At 35.8% G+C, this 16,505-nt stretch overlaps 1 protein-coding gene across 1 annotated transcript in view; it reads right to left on the bottom strand.

The window, feature by feature from the left end:
- ttyh2l (tweety homolog 2, like) overlaps positions 1-16,505 on the bottom strand; it is a 102,990-nt gene that overhangs the window by 22,510 nt on the left and 63,975 nt on the right. Inside the window, 3 exon segments of the mRNA NM_213256.1 lie at positions 1-57; positions 3,825-3,920; positions 16,074-16,294. The exon segment at positions 1-57 is cut by the window's left edge and continues 16 nt beyond it. Of these exon segments, the coding sequence (NP_998421.1) occupies positions 1-57; positions 3,825-3,920; positions 16,074-16,294 (374 nt within the window).

Here is a 16,505-nt window from a genome sequence, read left to right as displayed (position 1 = left end):
CCTGCTCCTAATGATGCCCAACTCATGATCAGGGTCAACATGCCACATACCATAATACTGAAATGAGAGGAATAAAAAGAGAAAGGAAATAACAGTGAGACATTTTTTTAAGAGATTTTACTTTTTTTTCCTCGATTGTTTGGAAAAAGTAAGATTTTTTTATATTTTTTTTTTAATAAAACCTCAACAAAAATGCTCAACAAAGCTGCAGGTTTTTAATTTAAAAGAATAAAGTAAAAATTGTTGTTGTGAAGTTACGATTTGACTTTTTAATCTGACAAAAGTCTTGTCGCCAATATTAGAACTTGACTTCTTATTGATCATTTGGAACAGAAGTGGCTTATAAGAAAGACAAAAGCTTCTAGATTATGTCTGTTTTACCAAAATAAAATATAATCATGTTTTATTTTTAATTATTTAATAAGGACAGTAAGGTCAGCTTAGACAAAAGTTTGCTTAGACAAGAGTCTTGTCACTTAACTGAAATAATGTACAATATAAAGGTATGGTGCAGCAGAAAAAAGAATTAATGATTCTTATGAGCTTGGAGGACTGCATCCATACATCTCTGCAATGACACAAATAAGTAATTAATAAAGTAATCTAGAATGTCAAAGAAAGCATTCTTCTGTGGATTCATCTTCAATGCCTGCTCCATTTTAGCCTAGACATTCTCAATAATGTTCATGTCTGGTGACTAGACGGGCAATTCCTGGAGCACCTTGACCTCTTTGCTTTCAGAACCATGGGTGTGAAGACTTAAGTAAGAGGAGAAGCGCTAGCCTGCTACAGTATTTGTTCTACCCTGTGGTGTATAATGTAATGGGCAACACAAATTTCTTGATACCACAGGCTGTTGATGTTGCCATTCATTCAGCAGATCTATCACATGTCCCCATATTGAATATTACCCCAAACCATGATTTTTTTCTTCACCAAACTCAGTGCTTAATTTGTGGATTGCGAGGTCCCAGAACAGACTGAGGTATCAGATCCGGCATGTTACCAGAGGATGTAGAGGTGCCGTGCACAAAACTAGGAGGGGGGGGGGGGGTAGCGGAGGAGTGTCGCAGACAGAAGTGAAGAGAGGGGGGATTTGTCGTGGAAGAAAGTGAAGAGGGTTAAGGAGTCGTGGAAGAAAGTGAGCGTGAACAGCGGACTGCGAAGGAGGGTGGTTGAGAAGGGGGATCAGTAAAATGAGGTGCCGGATCAGAATCCAGAGGTGCTAGATTCGGTTCCGGCACAAATTAAGCCTGACTGACTGACTTCTGTGAGAATCTTGGATTAATGGGGGTTCTAATAGGTCTTCTGCAGTAGTTGTGATGATAAAGATGCAGTTCAACAAAAGAGTCATTGGAAAAATCTACCTATGTTATTATTTGTTGTTCATACAACTGGGATCAATGACAATATATATATATATATATATATATATATATATATATATATATATATATATATATATATATATATATATATATATATATATATATATATATATATATATATATATATATATATATATATATAACTTTTTTTTCCCCAACATTATCATGTTCTTAAATTAGAGAGGTATTAAGTAATTCAAGTTAATGATATACTGTGCTGCATCCATAAAATAATATTGCCAACAAGTCTTGTAAGAGAATATTCTTGTAGATCTGCATATTTCTATTAAACTTGAACACTTCCATTAAAACACCATTTATTACCTAACTTCGAAACAAGCAAATATCAACTAAGCTTGATTATATTAAATAAATCCAATGTTACTTAAAGGTGCCATAGAGTGCAATGATTTAACCGTCCTCTAATACCTACATAGTATGTAGGTATAAGGCTTAGAGAAGTTAAAAATACCCCAGAAATTGTTGTATATGCCTATTTATAACCACATATATTCTTATTTATACCCCTCAAAAAGCATGGTTTTGACCAAACTCCAAATGGTCAAAATATAATTGAGATGGAGTGAGATCTTAAGGCAACTAAGCCTGTTCCACAATTACTGCTCCTACGTTATGTGCTATGAATAAAATAAAGGCAAAATTGTAATTATACCCAACAGGAGGGATTAACAGAGATGTGTTTAGAATTGTATTTTGCAAGTTTAACTTGTAAGAGAAAGCAGACAAGAATTAATATCGAACTAGATGAGTTCAATGGCATTCTTTTAATATGACCTGAGTGTAGTAAGAGCTATGTGATATGACATGGTGCATAAACATGCATTAAACAGTTAAACACCGCAGTCTACATGTGATTGTTGCCTAATTACAAACATACTTAAAAAATTCCACAATATACATGTTAAACTATCATTCATTCATTTTCTTTTTGGTCCTTTTATTATATTTTAAATTAACAAAAGATAATACATTTATAATATATATATATATATATATATATATATATCCTGCATTTTGCATTCTGAGGACCTGTTAAGAGATGGAAGGGTGCTTGTTTCTAATTTCCTCTTCCTGACTCTCTTGTTTTCAAAATAAGAGTCCCACATAGACAGTATGTTTAACAAAATAATATAAAAAATAAATTTTGAATAATTGTAAAAATAAGAGAAAACATGATCATTGTTTTAACATCATTACAAAACACTGTGACCAATCAAAAGTAGGATGTGTCATACATTATTAATAATCTTAAGTGCAATCTAACAGCTGGTGTTCAGTTCCGATTGGCCTGTTTTTTTAACATGATTTTACACTTAAAATATTTACATGAGAAGTAGGAAACAATGGAGTTTGTGGCTTATGATAGGTCATTTCCATATACTGAATCCTTATTATTCAGCTATTACTAAGTATATACAGATTTTCATTCTATGGCACTTTAAGAGTCACCGATCGGCATAAAATAAAAAATAAAAATCACTCATAAATAAACATAGCATACATAAAACTCTAATTGAAAAGAGTCATTCAAAAGGATGCAAACCAGAGATCAAGCATGTGCCCATGTCAGTGATCACGTGAGTAAATAAGCAGTCAAAAAAGACAGTGATAAATGGCATAAACGGCTCCCTTGTGGTTCTGGAAAATGGAGCGAGATTTCCTCAAAACAGCCTCTCTCTCGTCTAAGGATGGTCTTAAAAGCACCAATAAAGCGGATTGGAAGCACGTAATAATTAGTTAAGGGCGAGCACATGCTCACGCTGGCAGAGAGATCAATAAGCATTAGAGGGGTAAGTGGGGATGGATCTAAAGGAGCTTCCAATAAGGCAAACGGGGGAGAGAGAGAGAGAGAAAGGGTTGAGATTAGAGGAAATGCAAGGCTCGCTGGCGACTGGCTAAACCACAACACTCAATGCACTCAGAGTCTCTTCGCTGAGGTTTGTTTATCTCAGAAGCTGTATTATTTTACAGTACATCCGTTAAGAATTTTAACTAGCACTGATTAAAAAAGTGACAGTTCACCAAAAAAAAATCTAATTTTCTCACCTTCAAGTGGTCCCAAACAATTAAAATTTATTTATTTATTTTTTGAACACACAAAGTCATTTTGAAGAAAAAAAGCTCCTAACATTATTCAAAGTACCTTATTTTGTTATCAACTGAAGAAACTGAAAAGGAAGAACGTTAATTTTTGGGTAAACTGTCCCTTTAAAAATGAGAAAGGAGTATATGCAAGATATAACAATAAAGTATTATGCACATAAAACATCAAGCACACTTCTAAATATATATTTGATTCTATCCCCACACTGACGTCAAATGGCTTCATGTTTACAAAAATGGGTCATGATTTTTCTTTTGCAATGGGAACACTCACAGCCGGATGTCTAAATCAAAGATATTTAAAGCACTTACACTGTGAGCAGCCATCGAGACTGCTTTGCCAATGCCAGACATGCTAGAAGGCAGATGACTAGGTCCAAAATCAACAGCAACAGGTACGTCAACCATCTGAAAGCAAGCAAATGTGAGAGCAGAGATATTTTATTCTTTGAACTCTCTTTGTCATGTTCAGTGATATGAAAACAGATGCTGTTTGACATGCAAAATCATGTTTTGTCATTCTTATTCAAAGTTTCACTTATTTTACGAATATATTGGGAGTCTAAGCAACTATTATTTATATCCGACACAAGGGGTGTACTACAGAAAGATCCTATCAAAGGGCTACAATGGAAAACGCTTTGTTTTTAAAAATGTATGATGTATTTTCTTGACCAATTAAGTATATTCACTTTTTTTTTTTGTCAAATAGAAAGAAAAAGTTTTTTTTTACAAAAAACTTTTATTACAATTATGCAATTGCATATTATATTAAAAAAACATTTATGAAATAATCCCATCCTACAACAACAAATTGTTTAAAATAAAGTTATTGTCTTCAACAGAACAAAGTACGGTTGGGCAATGTCGATCAATTTGGCCTTGTCAGATGTCTAATATGAAACATAGCGATGGGCAATGATATCGTCGTCATTAATTAATTCATAAAAAATAATTTTTTTGTAGACTACCGTTTCAACTATCTGACCCGCATGGTCCGCATGGTCTTTGTTTTACCCACAACAAAATCATAAATAAATAAAGATAAGTTACACACAATTTACCACCTGTCAATTACTTTCCATGGGACTGTATGTATGGCATGTATAGGCAGAGTGATCTGTGTTATTATAATGGCGTCGACAAACTTGGTTGGTAAAAAAGGTGCACAACCAACAGAAACGAACCAACAGAATCTGAGGTTTTCGTAAAAAATTACTACTAAGTGCAAGTGTGAAAGCGAAAGATTGAAGTTGTTTACTAATGGCGTGACATGTTACCTGATAGATTCAAAAGACCAAAGAGTCGTTAGATAGAAACAGGATTAAAAAACGTGATGTTTAACAACTACAGTGAGATGCGGCAAGCAGTTTATCCTTGATAAACTGTTCGACATGCACTGCTCTCTTGACTGCCTGGATCTCATACATTCTGCAGCTCATGCCTGTGTGTGTGTTTGTGTGTGTGGTCACATGATCTGCATTTTCAGTGCTATAGTGTGGTGGGAGGGCTCTTCAGAAATGCTAGATGAAACCCCAGTGTGTACGTGGATCATTTTCATTTTAAAATGCCATTTTAAAACTAAGACATATTAGTGTAAACAGAGCCTAAGTGTGTATTTTTTGTGAGCAGGTTGCTGCTGCAACGAAGGCAGGGTGGAGGATCGCAATGCTGACTCAGCATCATGATGTCTATCGGCCATCGGCGATGGATGATGGCATCGTCTATTAACCCAACCCAAGAACTAAGCAAGATCCTCAAGATCACTCAATAACTAAAATAGTTAAATCTATTTTTAAATGAGCTTTCAACATTATTTTTTTTAAAAATACAAACAACACCAACATGCGAGGAACCTTGTTTCGTTTAATTATACACAAAAACTACACCAAATAAACTGGAAAGAAAGAAAGAAATAAAAAGAAAGAAACTAAAACTAAATAACTAAAGCTAAAACCAATAAAAGGTTATTTTTTACATCTAATGATAATTGAGAATGAAGAATAAAGATGTTTAATGATAGTGTGACTCTTGAAGAACCCTGAATGTGTTACATTTTGATGGGAGAAAAAAAAGAAAGAAAAAACTTTCACTTTTCACTTGAAAGCGAAAGTGACCAATGTCTTATTTATTTATTTATTTTTAACGTGATGACAAAATGTAAAATGAGCCCATTTAAACAGAAGATATAATTTTGTGAAGTAGGATAATTCAGTTTAATTCAAAATAATCCCAAATCACTTGATAGTACAGACTTGCTTCTGTAATATAAATTTGAAAAAAAAAAATCATTTTATCTTATCCCAAAATTTCTTTAAAGGGCACCTATTTCACCCCCTTTTCTTTTGTGTCTCCAGAATGTGTCTTTAAAAGTTTCAACTTGAAACACCCAGATTATTTATTATACCTTTTTTTTTAAATATGGGATATACAAGCTGTTAGTACACTGTAGCTGCTTTTGTTATGTGTGCCTTTAATGCAAATAAGCTGGTTCTCCCCACCCACTGTTCCCACGTGCAAGTCAAAGCCATAGAGATTGCTCTGTATTGCTCTGATTAGTGTAAACTTCACGTAGATAAACAGCACAGTGACAGACAAGAATGAAGCAGATCTCGTTGACTACAGTAAAAACTTTCACTATTGTTGTTTGATATATTTGTTGTGGAGTTAATTCAAGCCTTTCTGCAATAAGTCACACACAATTTTGTTATAAAGTTTGCATGTGAGCACTCACACGGCAAATGTGACAGGATACACTTTAATAAACAATCCGGAAAACATCAGTTATGTTAATGTACAACATAAACCTGATTTAAGTCCACAAAAAACAGAATTGAAGCATCTTCTTTTATAGTTGTGTGGACACTATGAGCTGTGGGGATGAATTAAATAGAAATTAAAAGTAAAATTCATTCTTGAGGGGCAGATGATCGAAGAGAGCTGAACAGATCTTTTAATCCTAGTTGCTTTGTGCACATCCTGTCTACTTCTGAACATGACTATACGCGTTACTATGGGGTCATGTTAATACACATCTGTCAATTAATTTGGTGGGCAGGTAAATCGCACTCCTACATCACGTTTTGTTGGGCCTCAAAATGACAGGGATTTAGAATCCAGTTTAATGTCGAAAGAGACTTATTTTGTTTCTCTTACTCCAATATGACCATGGACACACCATATCGACACACACCTCTGTCTAAACAGCTTACAAAAGTTGATTTTTATCATAGGTGCTCTTTAATGTGCCTCTGATGGACCACAAACCTTAAGTTGCACAGGCTTATTTATTTCCAACAAAAAAGTTGTATGGGTCAAAATAATTATGAAAAAATCTGAATATTAGGTAAAAAAAAATGTCCCACAAAGACATTTTGTAATGTTTCTATTATAAAAATATCAAAAACATTTGTTTTATTAGCTACACATTTAATCTGCACAACTATAAAGCCAATTTTCTCAATATTTAGATTTTTTTTTTTAACCCTCAGATTCCGGATTAATAAAAATGACCTTTTATGCAGTGTGTAACACAGCTCAAAGGGAATGAAAACATCCAGCTGAGGTTTAAATCTAAAAATGAACTGTTTAAAATTATTGATACTTTAAAAAAAATAGTCAACTCAAAGTCAAATAAATCAATCGTGTTGGTTTGGATTTTTTGCCTGAACGTGTCGATGTCAATATGGTTCATCACTAACTATGTTGTGCCGAATCTGGTAAAACATGAACCCACCTTTCCCTTTCCCACAACAATACCACAGTATAGCTTACCTAGTGCTGTATTTGTTCCAGTCATTTTTCAGATTTTTGATACATTAACCTACACTGCAATGCAGGATTTGTTAGCTGTTTGCTATTAAAAGAAGGAGCAGCAGAGACTATTATGTATGGGACTTGGTCAGACTTTGATAGGGACTTTGTCAGTAACTGTTCCAGTTCATATGAACCATTTTTTTCTGCCTCCAGATAATAACATGTACAGTAAGTAAAATCGCTGCCTCGCTTTTTCTAGTTTGCAAAATATTAGTGTGTTGTAACTTGTAATCACACCGTATGGCTTGAAATTACTTATCCATTATAGATCAGTGCTTGTACTGTATCTCACAGGTTAAATCTATATGGGGCTATTCACATTGTGCATTCAAAACCACGTTAAAAACGTGCTTCTTTCTTTAACAATTTAAATGCGTCACTGAACTTGCAATTCTGGCCGTTTGTCTTTGCTATGGCCACCATCAGCTGTTCACATAAATGCATGGCGAAGTCAATTTTCAAAATAGTTCAACGTTTGCCACTGTGTGTGTTATTACTGAACGTGTGTTGTTGTTATTACTTGGTGTTAGGTTTAAGAGTAGAGTAATATTCTGCTGTTTAACTGCATTGCTTTATTGCACTCCTGTATTGGGCTCTCTAATACTACTATTTCGTAACCATGGTGAGCATTTCAGTCTCGCCCTGAACCCAGTCGATAACAATAGACTGGGTCGTTGAACCAATCAAAGCAGAATAGCCAAATGCAAAGGAGGAGAATCGCTTAACGAAACGATGAAGGAGTCGTTGGGATAATTAGATAAAAATTAATGCATATTATAAGAAAATGAAAGTGTTTTTTGAGCTTGCATGGATACAAACATTTTGTTGCAGATCCCCAAAAACAAAATATGAACTTTTATAATGTAAACCAAAAATCAATGGAAAGCTTATTTATTTATTCTGATGCAGATGGTGTATGAATCTCAATTTCGATTTTGTAGTCCATGGTCACATAATTTGTTTTAAATGTAGTTTTATTACTCAAACTAATTTGAAATTAATTGGACAAATATGATTGCATTTTTAAAATAACTCAACAGTGCCCTCTTTAAACCTCATCTTGTGTGATGTATGTGTGTGGGAGCATGCTTTCAGCAGGTCTCTAAGTATGACTTTTAAAAGTGGGTGTGTATGACACTCAAATTACTCTTCCTCCTTCTGTAATATGTTTCCCATCCATTCAGTAAATAATTGAACAGACCAAATAGACATAAGTATTTTATGAGCTACTGGTATGTGCGAACAGACAATCTGCCAAACAGGACCACACCGAGAATGTGTTAATTTTACAGCTTTGAGCTGCTGAACTCATTACACTTTAATCCTTTATTTATGAAATTACTTAATTGCTAGGTCAGTGTTTTCTAACAAATCTTAGCACCAACAAATTCAACAAAAACCTGTAAAAACAGTAGCTGCATGTCCGTTTTCAGTGCTGCACTACTTCATTGTGTACATAGTCTGTGGAATTCCTGGCAAACCACAATCCGATTAGTAATCCTTCACAATGAGGGCTCAAAAATGACCCTCTCTGTTTTTCTCTCAAGATGTATGAAAAAATATGGAGACAAAGATGTATAATGATTCAAGGGAAGGAGGCCAAAGGTTGTGCTATTAGATTTGCCTATGAGTAATGGAGGAAGAGAGGTTTGACGGTGGGTGCTCAATAGCACAGTCCTTTTGCTGCTTGAAACACTAGCTCCTTGTCAATATATGCACTGCCAGTTCATAACACGCAGGTCTACAATTTGAAATGTAATCTCCTTGGAGGACACGCAAATCAATTTAACAAGACTGATCAAAAAGGCCAACCTAGTCCACATCTGATCCAGTAGTTGTGCCCGTAATCATAAAGATGTAGGCCAGAATTAGCATGGTTAAAGAGATTGTTCACCTAAAAATTTAAATCATATCATCATTTACTCACCCTTGACGGTCTCTAACCATTTTGAAATTCAACAGAAAAAAAAATCTATTGAAGAATGTTGAAAAACCAGCATCCATAGATGGAAAAACAAATACTATGGAAAACAATGGTTAGTTATATTTATTTATTTAAAATAAAAAAATAAAAATAAAAAATTGGTGTAAACTATTTATTTAAAGCATTACCCCTTTCAAAACATCTTGATTCTGGCAAAAGTTGAAAAATGAGGAAAGCAGACTGAGCAACTATACTGAGGTATAAGGCTCAAGGTCTTAAAATGGAGTCATGTGTTTAGGGAGTTAGATAAAACCTTCACACAGTAAAAAAAAAAAAATAAATTAAAAAAAAATTAAAAAAAAAAATTGCATGCTTGAGATAAAGGACCAGCAGTTTCACCTGAGAGATGAGTTGGGCAAAAAGTTACAAGAGGTAGGTCACTTTGAGAAACAGGAGTTTCTGGAACATTCAGAGATATTTATGACCCACATTTACACTGGAAGTCTCTAGAGTAGGACCAAAAGCTTATCCTGCTCCTCAAACAGGGTCATATTTCAGGAGGACGGAAGCATAAAAAATAGAGTCACAGGTTTGAGGACAGGTAGTTTGATGGATAAAGTAACATGGTTGATAAGAAGGACTACAAGCTTAGAGTGGAAGCATAATATTGAATAAATTGTCACATTTTTGATGAGTAGGCTTCAAAAAGCCTCATCTTCAAAAGTGGGTCACTTGTGTCATTAGTAGTGTCACAGCTTTGACAGTAGTATGGTGATATGCTTAAAATAGGATTGCATGTTTGGGATTTAGGTTCATAATAAAATAAAATAATACAGTTTAAAAAATAAATCCAAAAAGTTATTAAAAAAAAAAGAAAATTATGTAGAGCCAGATTAGGGTTGCACATATCAGGTAAATATAAAAACATGTGGTTGCACATAATTGAAGAGTAGTGCTAAAACTGGAAGATTTGTGTTGACATGATTGAGGAGTAGGGACAGAAGCTTAAGAATAGAGTTGTGGAGTCGGGCAAAAACATAACAAGCAAAAACATATAGGGTACAAGTTTAGGTTTCAGTGTTAAAGATAGAAGAACAGAGTCACATTAGAAGAGAAGATGCAAACATATGAAAATACAATGTCACATTTGAGGAGTAAACCGTAAATATCACTGGTTTGAAGAGTTGACCAAGAAATTCCAAAATTAGGGTAACAGGTTTGAGATATATGACAGACCTGAAAAGCAGGGTTACATACAGGGATTGGACAATGAAACTGAAATATCTGATTTTAGACCACAATAATTCATTAGTATGTTGAAGGGCTTTTTTTTATGTTTTTTTTTTTAGGTCAATAGAGCATTGGTTGGTCTTGGGAATGACAGATACAAGCTCTGCCGAATCAGAGGGATTTCGAGCCATTCTTCTTGCAAAATATGTAATGTAATATATTTTTATTGCCCATTTATTGTGTATGGCCATACACCCGACGCGCTTCACAATCATGAGGGGGACTCTGCACAACACCACCAGTGTGCAGCATCCACATGGAGGATGCAACAGCAGCCACAGGACAACGGGGCCAGTGGGCTCACCACACACCAGCTATTGGTGGAGTGAAGAGACAGTGATAGAGCCAATTTGATAGATGGGGATGACTGGGAGGCCATGATCGTAAGGGCCGATTGAGAGACTTTGACCCAGAATAGTGACCAGGTTACTACGTGATTCTGGTGGAAGACAATGTTTCCTTACTCACTCCTCCAAAACACCCCAAAGTGGCTTAATAATATTTTGTTCTGGTGACTGTGCAGGCGACGGGAGATGTTCAACTTCTCATTCATGTTTATTAAAACACTCTGTCACCAGTCTTGCTTTATGCATTGGTGTATAATGATCATGATACAGGGCACTGCCTTCAGGATACAATGTTTGAACCATTGTGTGCACATGGTCCTCCAAAACTGTTTAGTAGTGCGTGGTAGTGATATGGCCATCTAGCACGAGTATTGAGCGTAGAGAATGCCATGGTATTGCAGCCCAAACCATTACTGATTCACCCCCATGCTTCACTCTGGGCATGCAACAGTCAGGGTGGTACGTGTCTTTGGAAATTCTCCACACTGTAACTCTCCAAGATGTGGAAAAAACAGTGAAAGACAATACATGTTTGACATTGTACATAGTCAAAGATTTTTGCTGATGGCACCATTGAAACCGACATTTGTCATTGGCACAAGTGACCAAAGTTTTTCTTTAGCAGCCAGGCCATGTGTATTGACTCTGTTGAGCTCCCAATGAGCAGTTTTGGTGGAAACAAGAATGCTGAGGTGCACATTTAATTATGCAGTGAGCTGGGCAGCTGTGGTTTTATGTTATTTTAATACAATCCAGGCTAGCACCCAGATATCCCTTTCAGACAGCTTCCTCTTGTGTCCACAGTTACTCCTGTTGGATGTGGTTTGTTCTTCTTGGTGGTGTGCTGACATTACTCTGTATACTCTGGTGGCTCTTGACATCACAAAGACTTGATGTCTTGGTTACAGATCCGCCAGCGAGATATGCACCAACAATGTTTTCGTCTTTTGAACTCTGATATGCCACTCATAATATTGTGTGCATTGAAATATTTTAAGTAAAACTGCTATAACTCTGCTAATTAAACCTCACCAAACCTAATCATCAACCACACTCTGCTTCTACTAGTGGAATTTGCAATCAATGAAGATTGGCCACCAGACCTGTTAAGGTTAGCCATGAAACCTCCAACACTAAATTAGCCAGTGTTGCAGTTTCATTGTCTAGACCCTGTATTTGACTGGTACAGCAAAAAAATAAAAAAAATAAAAAAATAAATAAAAATAAAAAAGACAAAAGATCACATGTTTGAGAAGTAGTATCAGAAGTTTAAAAAAAGGGTCAAATGTTTGAGCAGGCCCAGACATTTGAAAAACAGGTTCACTTGTTTAAGCAGTAGACACAAACGTTAAAAAAATCAGTTACAAAAGTTGAAAAACAGCCAAATGTTTTAACAGTATTGGGCTGTGTGATATGGGCAAAAGAAACATCACAAATTTCTTGAACAACTTTACGATTTCAACTTTAATCAAGATTTTGTAAAAGACAAATTTCAGAAGAAAAACAATTAGATCTTTATTAAAGACCTGTTACATCTCTAAAACAGAAATAAAATAAAATAAAAATCACCTAATAAAGCTGTGATGAATTGTCTCTAGAACATACCTATGACAAAACAAACTGTATAAAAAAATATTAAAAATAAAAAATAAGGCTCAGATGTCCTGCTAGACCAAATATCAGAAGTAGTTGCGTGTATGTTTACAGATTTGTGTTGTCATGCACAGATCAAAGACCTCTTTGTGGCGCTGCCATGAAATAAGCCATTCACACAAGGTGGCATTTGCTTACACAAGTCCATTATTTCCAATGGTGGCGCGTGGATTGGATGCACAAGTGCACCTAGATGAAACTCTTTTCAGACAAACTTTAAATTGAACTTTTCTGAATGCCGCACCATGAGTCACGTAACAAGAACTGACCAATCAGCTTCATTCTTTGTATGGAATATACACATTTCGGCAGACTTCAGACAAACACAAGACACCTGAACACTCAATTCTTTTTAATTTCTTTACATACATAAAACTTGTGTCGCAACTGCAGCAACGTTTTGTTAATTTAAAATCCTCTGAGAAAACGGTTGATGGACTAAGCAACAACAAAGAAGTGACAGCAAAGCATGTTACAAATGCTGAAGGTAGCTAAGTGCCTCACGCTTTCAGATGCAATACACTTATTTCAAGTGCCGCCATTTTCAAACACAAAAGCAAGGCTGCAGTGGGAAGAAACCCGGAGGTATAGGATCAGCACTGTAAACATTACAACAACATGCTGTGTACTACAAATCTCCATCTGTTGCCGCAATTTCAAAATGCAAATATGGTCATAACATCACTTTTGCAGATAACATCACTTTAATATCATTCAGTTAAGTTGAATTCAAACATTTAAAAGCATATTAGGCATAAAACAAAATCACAATCTCTTTAAGAGAAACACACTTAAGGACAAGTGTCCTCCAAGGCTTCAGTTCATGACACCAGGTCAACAAAATGGTGGCTTCTCTCCTTGCTTGAGCCTATGTAACAAGGTGAGCGATAAAACCAAGCAGTCCTCTGTAGAGCACCCTTGTCTTGTCTGTAATAGTGTTGTCCAGGTACTGAAGTTCTTACTTACTTTCTTAAACACTGCTGATGTGTCATAGTATTCACCAGTGCTCAACAGAAATGACTTTGATTGGCCATGAAGGTCATCTGTTCACCGCTTTTCACAAAATGCTAACACAGATCCACAAACACTGGATCATTTTAAAGCCGCAAAGATCAGTCGAGTCATGATCGGATCGCTCGCCTGTGTTTGCATTCGGTAAACAGTGGTGAAGTGCAGTGAACTGATGACCTTCATGGCCAATCACAGTCATTTCTGTTGAGCACTGGTGAACATTGGCTGTTTCTCAATATGCGTTCTTCAGCGGTCTTGCGTCCTCGTGTTCTCGTGAAACGTCATCATCAGCTGCCTAAGTTCAGTTCCAATACTCAAGACCGCAAGTACAAAGGACGCGTGAAACTTCCCGGATGTGATCTTGATATCGAGGACGCACTGATGCAGACTTGAGCACCGAACTCGCTCTGGAAGTCCCAAAAGTCATTGCGACTGGAGGTGGGAAGCGCTGCATTTTATTTAGATTTATTATTAAAGTTTAGAGATATCACTTATTTACCTCAGGAGTAAAAATAAAACGGTGAAAGTAAACATTAACATGAACATCTTAATAAAGGAATAAACACATTAAGAGTTGTTTGTTTGCTGAAATTCGTTTTTTATTAAAATCTGTTTTATTTATATTGTGCAGAGCATATTTATAATGTTTTTATGCAAAGTATATATTTTGAAGAGGGGAAAAACAATAAATCATTGTATGAGTGCTGTAATGTTTAAATAATTTCCATTTAAAACACGAGAAGGTCACATGACCATTAGGAAGAACGCAGCATCCCATTTCTCAAAGGACGCGTTCTCTGCCCTCGCGGTCTCCTGAGTTCGTTCTTCCGAGGACACCTGGCAAGACCGATCTCCACAAGAACGCAAGTCCGTTCTCTGTGTTCTTGGAATTGAGAAACAGCCATTACGTCATATCAGCGGTGTTGCGTTCATCAGTGCTTAAATGTTAGTGGGAAATTGACGGTTTTTATAAATTTCAGTAACAAAATTCAGTATCGTGACAGGACTAATGTTGTAAAAGAATCAGTTCATTAACTTGAGTTTAATAAATGGCATCTATAAAGCGTGTTTGGGATAGAAAACATTAGCTAACTAGTGCAATTTCCCTTAACTTAGCTGAAAATGAGGTCTGATATCCCTTTTTATTTTCACTTTCCATTCAGAACAGACTTTTGGGTTACTCGCAAGATGGTGAAATGATAAATTTGTGTTGATTTATCTAGGCTGATAAGATATACAGCTAGGTACGGAACATTCCTGTGTGACATTACCAAATGAACTTAATCCCATAGCAGAGATGTTGACTCTTATGGCACCAAGTCCTCTGGTGCTGAACTCATCATCCCTGTATACACAGGCTATTCAGTCTCCTGTTCTTTTTAGGTGCACAGCGTTATTATTGGTTCAAATACCATACTGCAGGAAAATCCTGCTGTTATGCAATTTAGAAATCACGTATGTCCAAATCACGATTTCAATACGATTTTAATTAATCATACAGCCCTTATCAGTAGGGTCACAAGCTTGACTGGTACAGCAAGATCTTTGAGAAACAGGGTCTTCTATTTACAGTATGAAGAGTAAGATAACCTTGGATAAAAATCACAGTTGCATGGTATTACAGTATTGTGATTACTGCTCTAAAATGTTATTTTTAAATGTCTGGGTATAAAACTAAAACAGTTTTCCCTTTTAAACACAGTATATTTTACTTTGAGAAACCTTTAAAATATTTTGGAACATTAAACATGTCAGGCTAAATGAATTATTGACTTCTGATGTCTTCTTTCATTTCAAAACAGATTTTTTTTTTACTATTTAAAACAGCATCTTTGGAAATATTTTCTGCTGAAGATACTGCTGTCCTAAAAAAAAAAAAAAAAAAAAAATACAAAAATACAAAATCTTACACATACCTACGAATGGTATAGCAGAAAATTTTGACGGTTTTAAAACATTGACTTTTCGAAACCGCGGTATAACTTGAAAACGGTTAATGTTCCATGCCTAATGAGGAGTGCAAATCAGTACCATATGTTTAAGAAACAACACATAATTTTAAAAAATCTAAATAAATAGAGTGGTATGTTTGTAAAAGTTCAAGAAATCTTAAAAACTAAAGTTTTAGGAGTAGGACATCAGGAAGTGAAAAATAGGATATGTTTGAGGGGTAGGGCAAGAACTTTGAAAAAGAGGTCAATATATAAGAAGAATGAAAACATGGGTCACATTAAGTAGGGCCAAAAATTACATGCTTGTAGAGTAGAGTGAGGAGTAGAAAGATCAGAAACAAAACATAGTCACATATATAAGTGAAAGAGTGAAAGTTTGAAGACTAAAGTCACGTCTAAGGAGAAGATTATCCTGGAACACTGACATTTCTGACCTACATCTACACCACCAGGAACCCTCTCGTCTTTCCCCTCTGATAAGGCACAAGACATGTTGTTGAAAAACCCTGCAAGAGCACACAGTGAAGTAAATAAGCCATGTTTACTCCACTAGCTCTAGGCATCTCACCTGTAGTACTCTATGAATGCAGTCCTGTCTGCAATAGCTGCCAAATCCACTTGCACTTTCCTTGTGTCTGGCATGGCTGTCAGCTGCTGTATAACGTTGTCAGCCATCTGCTGCATGAAGCGCAGGGTCTGAGTGTAGTCTCCCCGTGGAGAAAATATTTCATCCAACCGCTCCAGATGCTCCTTCAGCCCAACCTGCATACTGCCCAATGAGTTTCCCACCTGCAAACAAAAACAATGTCAATTGCTAATCATCATTAGCAGGCTAATAGTGGCACTTTGGAGCACTGAAATGAATGACCATTAATTCTCACTGGGAGCCAGAGGCATGCAAAGGGGATTATATGATTCCTGAAGCAAACAACAGTGGAAAACAGTATGCGAGCAAAGTAGTGCCCTGATGACCTAATACTCTAGTCAAGATTCTAAAGTG

This window comes from Danio rerio, chromosome 3 (genome assembly GCF_052040795.2).
Source record: "Danio rerio strain M-AB ecotype USA chromosome 3, GRCz13ab, whole genome shotgun sequence".
Taxonomy (NCBI): Eukaryota; Metazoa; Chordata; class Actinopteri; order Cypriniformes; family Danionidae; genus Danio; species Danio rerio.
This window is presented reverse-complemented; position numbering and strand designations above follow the sequence as displayed.